The sequence below is a fragment of the Manis pentadactyla genome, chromosome 18 (assembly GCF_030020395.1).
Source record: "Manis pentadactyla isolate mManPen7 chromosome 18, mManPen7.hap1, whole genome shotgun sequence".
NCBI classification, from domain to species: domain Eukaryota; kingdom Metazoa; phylum Chordata; class Mammalia; order Pholidota; family Manidae; genus Manis; species Manis pentadactyla.
The window spans coordinates 11,801,061-11,819,974 of NC_080036.1; the positions used below are offsets into that span (position 1 = coordinate 11,801,061).

Below are 18,914 nucleotides of genomic sequence, written 5' to 3' on the forward strand. Positions count from 1 at the left end.
TGGTCCAATTCTGTGTCCAGGAAGGAAAAGTAGTAGATTTTGGTGACTATATTTTGGTTTGCTATTTTACCTGACTGCACATAACTTGCCTCTTCCCATTCTGTTGTTTTTTTTATTTCTCTGTAACTATTTCTTGTCACTTTGTAAGATTTATTCCAACCTGATATCTGGCTACAGATGAAGTGTCTTGTCAACTTTGCAGCTTTGCAGTGAGAAATGGTATATTAATCATCTCAGTCAACAACACAATGGCCACCTTGGAAAAAACTAAGAAGGAAAACCCAGAAGGAACTAGTTAGCTTTTAATATACAGTTAACCCTTGAATTACTGGTTTGAGCTGCATGGGTCCACTTATAGGCAGATTTTTTAAATAAATACATTGGAATTTGGGGGGGAAATTAACAATTTGAAACATTCTCTTTAGTTTATTATAAAGAATGTAGTATATAATATGTAGGATACATGTTAATTGGCTCTTTATGTTATCAGTAAAGCTTCTGGTCAACAGTACACTATTAGTAAAATTTGGGGGAGTTATACATGGATTTATGACTGTGCAGAGGGTTGGTGCCCCAGCCCGCATGTTGTTCAAGGCTCACTTGTATACAAAAATAAGATGGGCTATTTCCAAAAGAGGTTACTGAAGGAACCTTTCATAAAACCTTGCTGCCTTAGTCTTTTGAGAACAGAGTTAGTAAAATGAGGAAGAAACTTCTCAGTAGTGTTTCTGCTCTAAAGCAAGGTTGTAGGAGGTGTGATCAATCAGCACATAATATCTTGATTCATAAAGCTGCATGTTAATAAATACTGGGATTGTAGAAAGAGATTGAGCTCATTAAAAGCTATGCATTATCAATAGACTGTAGAAGAATGGGTGAGGTGGTTGCTATTACTAGTTCACTGAAAAAAATAGGTAAGCATAATGTTTATTGAAAATATTAGAATTTTTTTAAAAGACCTGTAAATCGTAAATGATAATTGAGTGCAAAATGTTTGACTACTTTTCACTAGAATTTATTAAAACAAACATAACTATGAAAATTAATTTCTTTTATTTTCTTCTAATTTTCTAGATGTGACTTACCTAACAGAAGAGATCGTATATGAAATTCTGGAATTATGTAGAGAGAGAGAAGATTATTCCCCCTTAATCCGTGTTATTGGAAGAGTTTTTTCTAGTGCTGAGGCATTGGTACAAAGCTTTCGGAAAGTCAAACAACATACCAAGGAAGAACTGAAATCTCTTCAAGGAAAGGATGAAGACAAAGATGAAGATGAAAAAGAAAAAGCTGCATGTTCTGCTGCTATGGAAGAAGATTCAGAGGCCTCTTCCTCAAGGATAAATGATACCTCTCAAGGAGATAACAACTTACAAAAATTAGGCCCTGATGATGTGTCTGTGGACATTGAGGCCATTAGAAGAGTCTACACCAGATTGCTGTCTAATGAAAAAATAGAAACTGCCTTTCTCAATGCACTTGTATATTTGTCACCTAATGTGGAATGTGACTTAACATATCACAATGTATACTCCCGAGATCCTAATTATCTGAACTTATTCATTATTGTAATGGAGAATAGAAATCTCCACAGTCCTGAATATCTGGAAATGGCTTTGCCATTATTTTGCAAAGCAATGAGTAAGCTACCCCTTGCAGCCCAAGGGAAACTGGTTAGACTGTGGTCCAAGTACAGTGCAGACCAGATTCGGAGAATGATGGAAACATTTCAGCAACTTATTACTTACAAAGTCATAAGCAATGAATTTAACAGTCGAAATCTAGTGAATGATGATGATGCTATCGTTGCTGCTTCAAAGTGCTTGAAAATGGTTTACTATGCAAATGTAGTGGGAGGGGAAGTGGACACAAATCATAATGAAGAAGATGATGAAGAGCCCATACCAGAGTCCAGCGAATTGACACTTCAGGAGCTACTAGGAGAGGAAAGAAGAAACAAGAAAGGTCCTCGAGTGGACCCACTGGAAACTGAACTTGGTGTTAAAACTCTGGATTGTCGAAAACCACTTATCCCTTTTGAAGAGTTTATTAATGAACCACTGAATGATGTTCTAGAAATGGATAAAGATTATACTTTTTTCAAAGTAGAAACAGAGAACAAATTTTCTTTTATGACATGTCCCTTTATATTGAATGCTGTCACAAAGAATTTGGGATTATATTATGACAATAGAATTCGCATGTACAGTGAACGAAGAATCACTGTTCTCTACAGCTTAGTTCAAGGACAACAGTTGAATCCGTATTTGAGACTCAAAGTCAGACGTGACCATATCATAGATGATGCACTCGTCCGGGTAAGTGGGGCTGCTACTTGAACATTAGTATTAGAACAGCTACCAAATTATGGGGAGATTGTGAACATGAATCAGTGAATTCATTTTGTTAAGTGACTGTTTGAAAAAAATAATGTGATGTTGTATAGTATAGGAACACATGGACATTTTTTATTGTAAATGTATTATGCTTTTGTCATTTTGTCCAAGTTTATAAATGTATTACACAAATTGTTGGTTGTCTTGTGTAATGATCACTCTCTCTTTGAAAAATAGTAGAATATCTAGATATTGACACCTAACCCCTAAAGTTTCTCCATTCAGGAGGCAAGTGGATATTGGGGAAAGAGCAGAGTACAGGAACAAGAGGAATGTAGAGATGCCCAGTAATACACACGGATGTCAAGTCTTAACTGGGAGAAGTTGTACAATAAAATTACACCATAAAATAATAAATGTGTCGAAAAGCTCCATCACGTAAAATTCAGAGTTGCATTATTGTGAAGTTGATGCAGTGGACCTGGGCGGGTTGGTGCATGCTGTCTGTAAAGTAAGAGTTCCTGCTGGGTCACTCACAGTGTCCCCGTGTGGCCTGTCTTGATTGTGGTAGTTTTCTTCCTACTTAACTATCCATATGGACTACTCTGGGTCTTGGGAGTTGGTTGGAACTTCTGGAAAAAAAAATAGCTATTCCAGGAATTTTAAGATGAATGGTGCCTGTATCATCAACCCCCCGGAGACTGAGCTGGGATACTAATGGGAACACAGGTACCTGCCTTCTAGGTTCCTGTTTAGATGGGTTGCCTTTTGTTCATTCCTTCCCTTCACCGTGAATAAGAATTTTAGTGCCTCCATTTAAGAATTTGGGCCTGGCTGGAAGAAACCAATCACCAATCACATTGTAATAAAATTTGTATCTGTCATAGAGTGCTTTATCTCAGGGTAAAATTGTATTCATAATACTAGACGACACCAGTCATTGCTAGTTACTTTTTCATCAACTTCAAGTAAAATTTAATGTCAACTAAGATTTATAGTCAACCTTCTATACTAATAAAGAGTAAGAACCGACAGACAACTAAGAAACAGTGGTATTTATTTTTAAATATATTTTAGTTTTAGAAAGGTCTTATCTAAATCTGGCAATTCATAAAACTAAACCAGTGGAAAAAGTTGTTTGACGTCTCAGAAATTTAAAAGTTACAGAGGTTCTGTGTCTCTTCTTTCTGTTACTGTTTTGAAAAATAACCAAATATGTTTCAAGTGTTGAAAAGTTTCTACATTTTTTAAGTAACTCAGGCAGTAAACAGACAGAAAAGGGCATTAAACTGCTTGGAGTAATTATCATTGTTTCTTGGTGCCCTTTTTACGTAGTTTTGAGCTACATGAGTAATTAAGTATACTTAACTGATCATCATGCAGACAGCAAACAGTTAAGCAGAATGCTAGAATATCATCTAAGGATATGAGTGATATTTTAAGGAAACCATATTGAGATCTGTCTATGAACTTACATGTTAGAGCAGAACTGCAAATCCCAAAACTACACATTTTATGATTGCACATTTTATGCTTCTTGGATTGTGATCCTTTCATCCTTCCCAGCAAAAGCTATTGCTAACCTTTAAAAAGCAATAAAAATGAATCTCTGTAAAATTCAACTTAGAGCTTTAAAAAATTGTCCACATTCTTTATCTACCTTCTGCTTAGAAATCTACCCAATCTTAATTTCCTCTTCCTACCATTTTCCCAAACCTTAGTAAAAGTAAAGCTAAGAACCAACAAAATTTAGGTATTTTGTTGTATATGTACTTTATTCTAGTTTCTATATTATCATCTAGGATTTTGAAGAAACAATCATTTTGGCTTATACGGCCTTCCTTTAAAATCAACTGAGCTTTTTAATTATGTTAAAATTATTTTTTAATGATTTTAAAGAAAGTTATTTTTTGCTTAATTATAACCAAACTGAATATTATGATTTGACCTATTATAAATCAAGATTCATTAGATAATATCTGTACTTGTATATTTTTATTACCAGTTCAAAAAAGTAGCTCACTTCAGATATCCTGTGTGTGGAGCACTTCGTTAAGTAGAGATGTAAAGGTGAATCATGACCACTGAGAAACTACTTAGGGGCTCTAAATGCTCACACTAAGTAGATTTTATTTACTCTTAACTTAAGTCTTCCCTTTCTTCTCCCCTTTCCCCATTAAAAAATATATATATAATGTAAAAAAGGTTAGAAAAATAAGCATCAAAGTAGGTGTTGGAAGTCAAATTGATAATCTGCCTGTACTTTTAGGAATATTCACAGCAAGTGATAATTATGATGAAGTCATATTATTTTACTAACAAAAAGGTTTACAGCAAAAAGTAGTTTTAAGGTCATTTTCTCAGGTGAACATTAAAAAGTACTGATGGATTTTTAATATCTTATTTCTCCAAGGATCGACTTTGCTCTTTTTTTTTTTTAATCTCATTCTTTTATATCACAGTTTGACAAAATAAACTCATTGATCACTTTCTTATGACCTGCTGATTTTGAACTACAGAGTAGGGTTGGGAAGAGAAGAGGAAATGAAAAGCTTTGCAGTGAGCTGAATATTAATAAAATAATTAAGGTTATAGGATCCTAGACTTTCAAGAGCTAAAACAAGCCTTAGAGTTCATCAACTCATTAGTTTATAATTAACAGTGATTACCTGTATGGCACTGTTGAGTATGTTTTCTATTGGGTGTTATTTTTCAGTTATTGATCGATTGTAAAACTGGCTTGGAAGGTGAGAGAGAATAACTTCAATTAATACAGGTTTTTTTTTTTTAAGGAAAATATGTTCATTGCTTTCCTGTGTACTGTGTAATTCAAACCAGACTAGCAGGTTGGTCCTAACTAATTTTCAGAGGAACTGCCTTTGTATGACAACAGAAGAATTAGTGTTTACAGTATTTTACCTAAGATACCATTGACTAGGATACACTGTTACTACTACTAAGAAAAAAAATGCTGCCAATTAGTTATAAGATGCTATCAGTTGTGTGGTATATTCCTGATTTCAGAGATGTTAAAATGTAAAAACAAAAGTGAATTTTATAATTAATGAAATAAGATAAAATGTATAAGTTTCACAAATATCTCAGAATCATTTAAGAGCTACCCCCACACCCTTAAGTTACTCAAATATTCCCTCTAGGATTTATTTTCACTATTTTGTGTTATTGTCCCTTAAAAAACAGTACAGTGATAAACATGAGCTCACAGCTGAACTTCCATTTGAATGAAAAAAGTCCTGATGAGATTTTTACAGTATTTTACTAAAAACGTTAATCTGCTTTTGTCATTTTTCTTAGACAAAGCATTCTCAAGAGAAGAGGGTATAAAATTATTTTTAATTATTAGGAGATAGAGTGTATGAGTATCAGGAAAGAAGACAGACAGTATTGCATCTGTAATCAGCCCCAAACTGCCATTCACATCTGGATGTGAAATTTATTTTTAAAAAAGAAAAATCCAAGGTTCTGCCCTGTAGAGATTCAAATTAGGAACTGTTGGGGAGCCTAGGAATCTATATTCCTGGTAGTACCCTGTATATTTTGATAAAGTCAGATGGCAAAACAGTATTTGGAAAGGTGGCTATTAGTACAATTTATATATACATATTTATCGAGGCCATTTTTACACACAAGTATATGTTAGGAAATGGCAGCCTTTAAGAAGATGGTGAAGATAGCATGCTTAGAATAGAGGTTAATGGTGATGTGAACGTGTTTCAAGTTACCCAAGGAGTCCTGGAACTTTGAGTAGGGCTCAGCCAGCACTATCTAACCGAGCTAGCATTTTCTTTGGCAAACTCCCTTAGTTATTACTGAAACAAAACTTGATTCTTTTATTTATCAATTGACCTACTACAAGGCTTTAAGACTAAGATTATTCTGTGCTGCTCTGGGTATGGTTAATTGTATCTTACACAGTCTGATACTGTGTTAATACAATGAACAGTTACTGTTTCTTTGATTTAATCTAATTCAGATGAAGAATTTCATGCCTGATTCATGTCCTCAAAGTAAAATAGAATGAAGTAGATCTCCATAAATTCCCAGCACCATAAAATAATTTTAAAAAATGAGACTTGTCCAGCTCCTTAGTATTACATGTGAGGAAAGAAGTTCATCTGGCCTATAGACATTGATAGGGTTCCTGTCTTACAGGCAGATATGATTATGTGATTTGGCTATTACCCAAACATCTAAACCTTACATTTAAGATGTAAAGACTTTCTTGTTTATAAAGAAATGAAAACATTTAATATATCTGGATAATCTAAAAATCTCAGTCTAGTCCATAGTTTAAACATACTCACTAGCAAAGTGTTAACCATAGTCTAAAAAATTGAAGTAGTTTAAACCAGCCATTCTTAGGGATCCTAGGCATTCTCAAATATTAGGTCTATTTTATCTGAATAGTAATTCTATTTAAATATCCATACCATTAAGGAATTTTTTTTAACTATTGATAAGAATGGATTTGCATGAGTAGCAGCTCAGGATACTTTAAAATCTTTAAAATTAGGGTTTTTCTATTGACTCTTATAAATCTGGCAAGTATTTTTATATTAAAATATTACCCTACCTAGTCATTCTGAGAATGCTTTAGTATCAGGTCCATATATATTTTTTAAATTATCTCTCTAGGATTTCATCATCATGGCCAATTAAATGTTCAGAAATTGAAAATTGTTTTATCCAACAAGTGATGAAGTCAGGAGTCTTAGTAAAAAGAGGAAGTCATATAAGTAAGAGGTAGATGTCACTACAGTCTATTTTTATTTTCCCCCAGTAATGTTTTGTCAGTCTTTATATTACATTAATACAAAATATACCCTACTTTAAGAAAACCTGTATATAAAAGTCCAGTTCTCATACACTAAGTGAATTCAATTCAAAGATGCATACAAATTCTCCTTTCAGCATGTCCACTGACATTCATTCTTCTAATCCCAAAATACCCTATTACATCCAAGATAGCTTCTGATTTTAAAAATTGTTTTAAATGGAATGTATCTTTTACATAAAGTGATGTACTTTACAGTTTAATTTAGTCATTAATTGAACAATGGATTGGAAGTGGATAATTTTAAGAAAAAATTTAATGCAGCCCTTTACTTAATGGCCTTTGTCAAAATGATACCACTAAGTTTTGCTTGTTAAAAATAAGCATTTTTAAAAATGTAAGCTACCCAGTATACATAAATGCTCCATTATCTTATAGAACTACTTAATGTGTATCTGAAAATGATCATCTATAATAGATAATGGGAATTTCTCACCTTCAGAATTCAGTTCCCACCATTTTTCAAATCATTATTTTATGTATTTACATTCGAGTACCATCTTGACTCTGAAAGTAAAAACATATTTAGTGTAAAGAAAATTGAAAATACAGAAACATGAAGTAAAAATCACTCATGCTGATCATTGAGAGGCAGTAAAACAGTAGTTAAGAGCTTGCTACCTGGAGTTTACTAATTCTGACTTGAGCAAGTTATTGAATCTTACTTGAGGGTCTTCATCCGTGAAATGGGGTTAATAATATTACTGACCTCATATGGTTGTAGTGAAAATTACAAATGAGTTGATAAATGTAAAGTGCTTCAAATAGTGCCCCCAAGTGCTATATGTTATTGTTACATTGTTATTACTGGAATATTTTTGTTCTATAATGTCTTCAGTCACTAGGTTTTCAGACAGACCTGATAAAAATTTTAGGACCAATAAAATTAAAAGTAACAATAAGAACAATAGCTAGTATTTATAAAGCATTGTTGTACAGGGAATTCATCTAAATGCTTCACATTTATTAACATTCTAATTTTAAAGATGAAACTAAACAAAGGTATATGTTCACAATTATAAATCTGCATTAAATTGCATTAAATTCTGGCATTCAAGATGTGGAACAGTAGAGATTGATAGGAATGGACCCAGCATGTAATATTAGGAATGAAGATGAATTTACTTCAGTTTTCACATAAAGTGTCTCAGGTTTTGAACATGTTTTACAACACAGGGCCTCTGAATCCTGTAGAAACTACACCAGATCTTTTAAAAAAGTATTATACTTAGCCCTCATTTATGAATGTTTATGAGGAAGAGTTACAGGAAGCATAATTTAAATAGCAAATAATTGTTTTTCGCCTTGGAATGCATGGTTCTTGCTATAAGCAGTTTTGTCTTTGTGTTATAAGGGCATATATAAAAATTGACTTATGGTCCTTTAGGCAAGTGGGAACTGGGAGATGGAAAATAGGAATGGGTTTCATGGCAATGAGGAATGTTGGACTGATGGGTAAACCACATGTGAGCTAAGATTATAAATCTAATTTAGTCCTCAGGTTCTTTATATTCTGTGGCTTGAAGCAGGTTTCCAACTGGAACTATTTTTTTCCCCAAGGTTTTTTCAAAACATGGGACTAAGTTGTAAAGTCAAATAATGAACCTTTTGTTCAAAGAGCAAAGTTGTTTTAAAAGAGAGCAACATACTGTGTTACTTTAATAATATTTCACACTCTAGAACTCTCACATATATTCTTGTTTAAGCCTTCACAACTTTATGAAAAAGAAGAGAACTATCCCTCCCTTTTTTTTTCTATGCAGATGTTTAAACTGAAGCTTACTTTGAATTCCTTGCTAAAATTTAAAGGTTAAAAGTTAAGTGACAGTTGGAACTAGTACACAGTATTCTGGCTCAGTTTTTCCACAACATCCTTTCTCAAAAATAAGTTATCTTAATACAGTTTGGCATAAAAATGACCTTGTAAATGTTGGAGACTACTGTCATACAGGGCAGACATTCTTTAAAACTAAAGATTTCTAAATTCACAGAATGTACAATCCAACAGTTGAAGATACTCAGGAGATCATTTTTGCCTTTGTTCTTTAAACAATTTTGATTGCAACTCCTTGTAAAAGATATTTTACATAGCATCATTACATGCATATATGTCTGTAAGTATAACAAACAGTTTCACAGAACAATAGGTGCCAGTACTATGAAATGCATTCTGATTTTTTTCCATTATTGGTTGCAAGCCACTGCTTGAATTGGACTATGCAATAATGAGTTGCAGTTGGCAGTTTGAAAACATTGATCTAGCTGGGCAAATGACCTGATTCATTAATTTATGAGATTTTATTTGATTTTTTATAGGCTGGAATGTCCTAACTAGTGTTGTGAACTGAAGTAATTACTTTAGAACTATAGTACACTTATTCTGATGATGTTTGCATTGCTCAAAACTATTTTAAAAATTCTTACTGGAATAGCTGCAGTAACCTGAACACCCTTAGATATTCCGAGTTGACAATTTTTAAATTTTTTTTAACAGCCCGAGGCATTTAAAGTCAACTTAGCAAATAAGGCAGATGATCAATGAAGCATGCTATTAGTAAATTTCAGATAAATAAATAGCAGTACTTTAAATGTTTCACATTAGAATCTAGTGCTGATTCTATGATTAAACTCATAATGACAGATTAATCACCATTTATATTCATTATTCTTTAGATTTAGCAAAGTATTTGGTAAAGATTTATAGTTGAAATGCTAGATACTAGAGTTTTGTAATTGTTAATAAGAAATTAAGAGTAAGGATTGAGCAAGTATACATTTCATCTATTTGAAAAAATAGGTGTGTTCTAATCCATTAAAAAGTGGTAATTTATACTAAGTGCTATTATAAGAGATCATAAATTACCCAATGCATTTTTCTTAATCAAACTTATTGTATTTATGGCTTAATAGATATTAAGACTTAATTATTGAATTTTTTTCTATTCTAATAAAATCAGACTTCTGTATTCCATTGTTTTTGCTGATTGACTTAGTTTGAGTAGTAGTGCATTTTGCTGTCTTGACTTCTGTGTCTTAATCTTAAAGCCCAGGTTTGTTATAAGCAAATAACAGAATATTGAATCCTGACTTTCTACTACATGTTAATTTCATAACAAATCAGTACTTAGAAAGTAACCCTTTTACAATTCTATGTTGGTTTCTTTTCTGTCTTATTTTTTAATTATCTGTGAGACTGAAGCTTTGCTTTCACTGGCTTTTTACCAGTTTGCTTCCTGTTTCCACTTAAAGCAAACCAAAATTCAGTCTCTTTTTGCTTCCTAGACTTAACTCCTTGTTTTTGTTTTCATCCTAGTACTGGCAGTCATCTTATTTTTACTTTATCTTTTCATTTACTAGCTAGAAATGATCGCTATGGAAAATCCTGCAGACTTGAAGAAACAGTTGTATGTAGAATTTGAAGGAGAACAAGGAGTTGATGAGGGAGGTGTTTCCAAAGAATTTTTTCAGCTGGTTGTGGAGGAAATCTTCAATCCAGATATTGGTAAATATTTTAGTGATGTGATCATGATGTCTCTGAATTAAGAATTTTGTTTAATTAGGTTTATCAATATTCTCAATTATGAAGAGCAGCAGCAGAAGAGGTTTGGGGATGGATTACCTAGAAACATAGATAATGACTGAATTTGTAGGGTTTGGGGACTGATCTGCATCACTCATTTATTCAAGGTCTTATATTACTTAGCCAAATATTTTAATGTAGGATATTATTTCTTAGGTAAATGAAATTGAAAATAACTTTCGAATGGTTCAGTTGAAGGACTTCGCTGTATTTAGCCTAACACACTCATCAAACTCAATTTCTGAAACAAGATTTTGTAAAGCAGTGATGTCAAGCATGTGGAGAATGTCTTACAGGTATACCATGCTCAAAGTATGGAAACAGTGATACCAAATTACTTAGGTTTATTTGCTACAGGATTTCTTAGGGCTTAATATTGTAATCTTTTCCCAAACTTTCTGAATTTCAGAAACCTTTTTTCCACCCTACGTTGAATAACATTTGCCTTCCAGAAGAGTTTTTATTGAACACACTTCGGAAAAGACTCATCTACGTACGTCAGCCTTAAAGTGAAGGATTTGAGTTCCACTGATAGACAAAGAAATAGACAAAGTGGGCAAAGTAGAACAGGGAAAAAAACAACAGCTTCTTTGATAGTGTACTTAACTGGTAATTATGAACTGATTCAGTTTCTACAGTATAACCACTTAGTTACTTGGTTTCCTTACTTTTAAAACTGAATACATGTCAGAAGAAAAGGATTCTAAAAAAGGTACTATTTAGAATTGTGAAGTTTGTAGCATAGAATAATGCAGATTATTTCCCTTAAACTTTAAAAATTGAGCTTGTTAAAGCCTACTGATTCTTAGTATGTACATTGAATTTGACTAACTTACCTGTGGCTGTTAATTGGTCATATATATACATATATATGTAAATAGAAGTAAACATTTTGAGTTCATGACATGTAGTTAAGACTATATAGTCTTAATTAACAATAAGAAGGTTATTTTTTGTGTAATTTGTTCCAAGTAAACCAAGACACCCTAAAACCATGCCCTATTTGAAGTAGTAGACTATAAGCTTCATAAGTTTGATAAACCTTAGTAGTAGCTTCTAATGTATCTGGAAATGTTGAACATTAGCTATATAAAGTATACTTGCATTATATGCAGAAATCCTTTTAAGAAAAAACATACATTAAACAGTTCCACTTGTGATATGATGGCAATAGAAATATCAAAAGGGAACATTTTAGGAGAGCTACTATTCATGGTGCTTTTCTTAAAGGGATCTGAAAAAAATATGACCAAAATGGAATCTCTTTGGACTTTGAAATTATTACTGTTCTTATACAGAAATGAAAGTAGAGACCTTTGTAATTTATATTCTGACTCATTTGTAGTTTATTGCTCTTAGACTTAGGACATTTGTGAGATTTCATCAAATTTATTGATTAATTGTAATTATTTTCAACTTCTTGATCCTGTTAATACCACATTTATAACTAAATGAAGTTTTTAGCACTTCAATGAATGTTGTAACTTAGGCCTGTAAAAAATAATTAAAACCTAAACTGTGAGATTCAGGTACAAATTGGATACTTTTCTAACTATTATTCATGAATACTAATTTGCATTAGAAAAATGTCCTAGCTTAATTTATACTTTTATGATCAAGGGGGCATTTTAAAGTTCCTTTTATATTTAACTTAAAATGTGAAAATGAAGAAACATTTTTAAAGTTATCAAAAATCTTATAAATTGATTTATTTATGTGCTGTATTAATTTCTAAAGTTTGTCCTATTGGAAATTCTCCCTTTTTGTTCAGACCTAATTCTTAAAATATTTTCATGTAGTTTCACACTAGCAACTGATAAGCATTTTAGTAAAGTGGAAAATGTGTTGAAAATTCAATTAAAATATCATTTAATCCTTTCCTCAGATACTAATCTAAAGAGAAGATAATTTTGCTTTAGGAATGGTTATTAAGATAGATAAAACCAAAGATTCCAGTTTTTAAGTGAGTGATATAAAAATGTTTTGCAAGTTTGGATTTTGAATATTGAAGACCATGTGAAACTGAAAGAATACCAGAAATAGATGACTTTCATTTTACTTATTGGCTCCCAATTAATGTATTAAATAACTTTAGTTTTCATCAAGTTTATCTGAGTTGATGTACTTGCTACCTGACTTTGTTAGAAAGATGAGAGAAAACTTTTTAGACCATTGTGCAATTTTGAAAAAATAAAAAACTTTTCCTTAATGAAATTTAAAAAATTTTTAAGCAGTGCATATGGATTAAATGTTTTTGTAAATGAAACATTTTCAACGTATGATGCCCTTTTGTCCTTTTGTTTTGTGTTTTCCAGCCATTCAGTGGATAAAGTATGATGGCAAATTATCATTTGTGTTAGTAGAAGACTAGAGAACTTGAATTTAATGAACATTTCCCTAACTTCTTGGAAAATACCACCAAAATTGCTCATATTGTTTACTTGGCTTCTTAAAATTATATGCCATTTGCCACAATTTATAACAATCATGTATATTTGAACTTCAGTCTCCAAGTTGCTAATGTAACAAAGAAAAAAATTTTTGTTTACTTAGTACTTCTCAGTTTACATGTATAATTATTTTATATTATTGTTCATCAGTCTTTAATAAAGTAAAATAATGTATTTTAAAAATCATTTTTTATAGGTATGTTCACATATGATGAATCTACAAAATTGTTTTGGTTTAATCCATCCTCTTTTGAAACTGAGGGTCAGTTTACTCTGATTGGCATAGTACTGGGTCTGGCTATTTACAATAACTGTATACTGGATGTACATTTTCCCATGGTTGTCTACAGGAAGCTAATGGGCAAAAAAGGAACTTTTCGTGACTTGGGAGACTCTCACCCCGTAAGTCTTTGTCATTTTTTTATTGTTCTTTTATATTTTCTTTAAAAGCAAAAACATAGTTTAATTTATATTAAAAAATTGTTTTCATTTAGAATATTTGATGATATACCTAGTAAGATAAAGTTGTTTTTATTAGACCTACCATCTTCTGTACCATGAACACTTAAAAACTCAAAAGGGAAATTTTTTATATATTGCCATCAGCGAGCAGGTTTTGTAAGACCGATTCTATAGAAAAGTGTTTTTAAACATTCTGTTTGTTTTTTAATGAACTCATAAGAGATTGCCTGGTAAAATCAGAGCTGTCCTGGGTAAGGGGCTTGGTGGCTACAGTCAGTGTGTATTTCTCTCCTCAACTCCTCCCTGAGACACCTGAGTTTCTCAAGCAGGGCAGTGTGAAATCCATTGCTAAACTGATGGTGTGGGGTTTCTCAGCAGAAAATGGGACATCATCAGTGACTGGCAGTCTTCGTGTAGTTTCTGTATTATAAACTATTTGGGGATAGGAATGATACCATCTGTGCTTTAGTTCTTATTGTCAATTTTTTTTCTTCCAAGAAAAATGATATAAACTGTTAACATTTTGTAATTCTGTGATAGGCTTAATTTTCCATTTTTAATTGTTAGGTTCTTTATCAGAGTTTAAAAGATTTATTGGAATATGAAGGCAATGTGGAAGATGATATGATGATCACTTTCCAGATATCTCAGACAGATCTTTTTGGTAATCCAATGATGTATGATCTAAAGGAAAATGGTGATAAAATTCCAATTACAAATGAAAACAGGAAGGTAATAAATATTTTTATATCATCATTGTCTTTGTCTCTTTATTAACAGAATTGCAAAGCACATATGCTTGTAATTTTTAAAGAAGTATTTAATATAGTCCATACAAAGATCCAAGAAATCAAGTAACCATGATCCTGTAAATGAAATAGCCACAGTTTTCTAAATCTAGGATATAAGCTGATATGAGAGTACAGTTGAGTGACTAAATCCCTTTAAGACAAGGAAAACAAGAGTGAGAGCTAGTGGTTCAGTGAGACTGTAATACTAAGAAAAGCAGGGTGTTTATAATACTAGGCTTGTGGAGGGGAGGGAAACAGGGACCTCATGATTAAGGTCCTTAACACCAAACAAATGATGATTGCATTTACTGTACACACATATATATGTAACTTAAATGCAATTCTGTAATCTTTAAATCAGATTTTTATTTTCTATTGACTAGAAAAGAATGCATCTGGAAACAGGGGAACAACCCAGAACATAAAGGAAAATTATGATAAATATATAGTAAACCTTTAAAAAGCATGAGTTTATATTAATGTCTGATAAAATATTAAACTAAGAATACAAGTACATTTTCCTTTTGTAATTTGGTATGATAGCTTATGTATCAAGTAAAACACCAACATTTTTGCTCATCTGGATATAGTAGGCAACTTCCCAAATATTCTAGCTTAGAAAACATAAGACTTCCTGGTTTGCATAAATCAATTACAATGTACTCTACTAAAAATGTTAGATTCATGGTTTAAATCATCTCTTTGTTAACATACCTAGTTGAGGGAACTTCCAAATTATATTGGGGCCCAGCTTTTATGTTCAGTGTTGTTTGGAATAATATCTAAATTGAAACCTAGTATGTATTACTAGTTTATATACATGGCCTTTTTAGGGTTATTGTTGGCTGTTGCAGAGACATGTGAAATTGTTAAAACTTTTTTATTTTAAAGTTTAGAAGGCAAAGTTTGAAGTTTTAAAAATATCTTAAATGTTTTTTCTTTGGAAAATAAAAACAAAAAAGCTATGTAATCCAGTAGCATGTTGTGTTTTATTTATATCACACACTATAAGAAGTTCTATGGTTAATGTTTTCTGCAGGAATTTGTCAATCTCTATTCTGACTACATTCTCAATAAATCAGTAGAAAAACAGTTCAAGGCTTTTCGGAGAGGTTTTCATATGGTGACCAATGAATCTCCCTTAAAGTACTTATTCAGACCAGAGGAAATTGAATTGCTTATATGTGGAAGCCGGGTAAGAAAACAAGTGTCTGCAAAAGTATGTGTATTGATTTATTGTTTGTAATGGTGTGATGTAGAAGATGTTAAGATATATTTTCTTGAATTTGCAGAATCTAGATTTCCAAGCACTAGAAGAAACTACAGAATATGATGGTGGATATACCAGGGACTCTGTTCTGATTAGGTGAGGTGCTTAATTCTTAAAAGGGAAGATATAATTCACCAAAGAGGTGTGCTTTTATGCTTTAGACCTTTAGACCTTTGTCTCTAGGAATGACTTCTCAAATAAGCAAACCAATAAATTCTCAATCTATAAAATTAGGAGTGTATTTGTAATATAATTTACCAGTTTTTGTTAATCTTGTGATACATTTCTTGAATAAAGTTTTTATGTAAGTTGCATGTCTTCTGCATTTGAGATATAAATTACCACTATTCTCAGTGATTCTGATTAGAATATGCTTACTGCTCATTAGAAGATGATGAAAATAAAACTACCACCTCTGAATATTCTCCTTTCTTTTGATCTCTGTGAACTGTTCCTGTATGAAACATCTTTTGTATGTAATAGTCCATTCTTTTATTTAATCTTTATGGTAACATGCCAAGATACATACTAGTATTTCTATTTTACACCTAAAGAAACTGAGCCCCAGATTCTCATGGAAAGAGGCAGAGATTCCCAATCTTACGTGCTTCCAAACAGATGGCTTTTCCTGCTGTACTGTCTCCTTTTCTGTACCATGCTTTCCAGTCCTGAAAAACAGATGCTGCTTCCTCCCCTGCTGCAAGTGGTAAAAGGGGACAAAGATTCCCTTTTGGCACCCGCTAGTGTGGTGGAGTGGGAGGGCATGAACAGATGATTCTCTGGAGGTTGTCTCTGAAGGTTATTGCTCTATAAGGCTCAAGTATGTGAACATCAGAATGAGTATCAACTATTTAGAAGTAAATATTTTATATTGTGTTATATTATTTTTATGTTACATTATTTTCTTTGGTTCTGTTATTTATTTTGTTCTTTAGTTTGGTGTGTAGGTAGTTACTGGTATTTCCTCTTTAGTAGACCCTTGGTCATTTCTAGCAGTAGTCATGAACTTATTTACTCTTAGCAACCACTGTTCTGCTACTTACTTGAAATTTCAAAGGTGACCCATAAAAGGGTTGCGATTACATGGTGATAGAACCTCACCTGAAAGTCATGAGGAGTATCCCAGCAGTATCTCTGTTAGTGATATTATTGATCACAGATAGTCAGGACTTGTGTCATCTTAACATTTCTCTGAAAATTATTGAAAATATCTTGTGCTGTTCTTTATGGGGAGCTATTTTTTAAATTAAGGTCTTCATTTCTAGCTTTTGTAATAGCATAATTCCAACTTGATACATATCTTAAGATCATATGTGAATGCATGGTTTAAATGGCAAGCTAGTACATGAAATGACATGGATATAGTAGTTAATACTCTGAATATCTTTTTAAACAAAATTCAACTTCTTAGTTTTATCAACATAAATACGAAAGCATTAATTCAGTAAATATAGTCTACAACTAGCAGAAAGTTGAAGACTTAGAATAGTACTATAATAACAGGTAAAAAATGGCAGTATTGAAATCTTGACTGGTATTTTATGTAAAGTATTCAGAATTTATTAAAATGAAGTGAACGGAAAACTTTGAAACTGCTTAATACATTTCAGCTGAAAATTAGCATAACATTTAGTATAAGACAGCACTAGAAATATGATTTTAATTTTTAGTATTATAAAAATGTAATTCTAAAATTTTTGCCAGTAATAAAATCAATGAAAATAAATTAATCAAAAAACAACCTTGCATTTTAAAATGAACATTTAAGTATATAATATTCATAAAAATAAATTTTGAAAACGTTGACTCACAAGCAAGGTTTTGTGTTTCCAGTTGCTGGTAAAGCTCTCCCTGATTTCATTTATTTGACTGCTGAGACTTAAAAATATCTTTTTAAATGCCCTGCTCCCTACTTTTTTGAGTATAAGAGGTAGGGACTGTAATTTCCTTTTAACTGAATATCTGTTTCAGAGGTTTGAAAAGATTCAGATTTCATCCCTACCCCAGTTAGTATAATTAATTTCCATTTAATTTTTCAGTGTTAATGGTTCATGTCAGCATTCCAATCCTAGATAAATCCACTTTAGCTGTGGTCTGTTTATAAATATACTGCTCTTACTTTGCTAACATTTCGTTAGGACCTTTTTAGATCTATGGTCATGAGAAATACGGACCTGTGGTTTCCTTTTCTTGAATATATTTATCAGGTTTTTTCTACCATCATATAATGAGTGCAAAAGAGTACCCTTACTTATTTTCAGAAATACTTGTGTAAGATTTGTATTATTTTTTCTTAAATATTTTGATAGTGTTTACCAGTTAGATTACCTGGGCCTGAAAGTTTCTTTGTGGGAAGGTTTTTGTTTATTTTTTTATTTTATTTTGAAATAATTATATATTCATTGGGATTTTTTTTTTAAGTCTGGGTTGATCCCATCCCTTCATCTGTTTTCCCACAATGGTAACAAAATCAGGAAATTGATAGTTACAATCTATAGTTCCAGCTTTCAATTTTTCATGCACTTACTTGTATGTACATATAGGTGTGTGCATTTTTAGCACATGTATGGATTTGCATAACCAGTACCATAGTCAAAATACAGAACCTTCTCATCACTAGAAGGTTCCCTTTTGCTATCTCTTTGTAACCACACTCACATTCCTCCAGCATCATTCCCTTGAGGTCCATCAGAGTTGTTAAGTGTATCAATAATTCATTCCTTTCTATTGCCACGTAATATTCCACAATATGGATTAACCATTCACCCATTAAAGGACACTTGGGTTGTTTTCAATTTTTGGCTATTAGGAATAAAGCTGCTATGAGCATTTAGGCACTGAGTTTTGCGTGAACCATAGGTTTTCTTTCTCTGGGATAAATGCCAGAGAGTCAATCACTGGATCATATGATGTATGTGTTTACTTTTTTTAAGAAAATGATTCAGGTTTCTTAAACTATTTTCCAGAGTTTCTATACCATTGTACACTTCCCTGGGTAATATATGAGCGATGCACTTTCTCTGTATCATTGCCAGCATTTAGTGGTGTCAAAATCGTTCATTTTATCCATTCTGCTAAGTGTTGTAATATATCATTGTGGGTTAATTTGAATTACTCTGATAGCAATGATGTGGAATCTCTCCATATTACTTGCCATCTGTATGTTGTTT

The 18,914-nt window shown here is 32.1% G+C and overlaps 1 protein-coding gene across 5 annotated transcripts in view; it reads left to right on the plus strand.

Annotated features, from left to right (window-relative positions):
• UBE3A (ubiquitin protein ligase E3A) overlaps positions 1 to 18,914 on the plus strand; it is a 108,307-nt gene that overhangs the window by 78,377 nt on the left and 11,016 nt on the right. For all 5 annotated transcript variants that reach the window (XM_036878751.2, XM_036878749.2, XM_057494747.1 and 2 more), the window contains 6 exons: positions 1,075 to 2,318; positions 10,549 to 10,693; positions 13,418 to 13,623; positions 14,251 to 14,415; positions 15,514 to 15,669; positions 15,767 to 15,840. In XM_036878751.2, the coding sequence (XP_036734646.2) occupies positions 1,075 to 2,318; positions 10,549 to 10,693; positions 13,418 to 13,623; positions 14,251 to 14,415; positions 15,514 to 15,669; positions 15,767 to 15,840 (1,990 nt within the window). The remainder of the gene's footprint in view (positions 1 to 1,074; positions 2,319 to 10,548; positions 10,694 to 13,417; positions 13,624 to 14,250; positions 14,416 to 15,513; positions 15,670 to 15,766; positions 15,841 to 18,914) is intronic.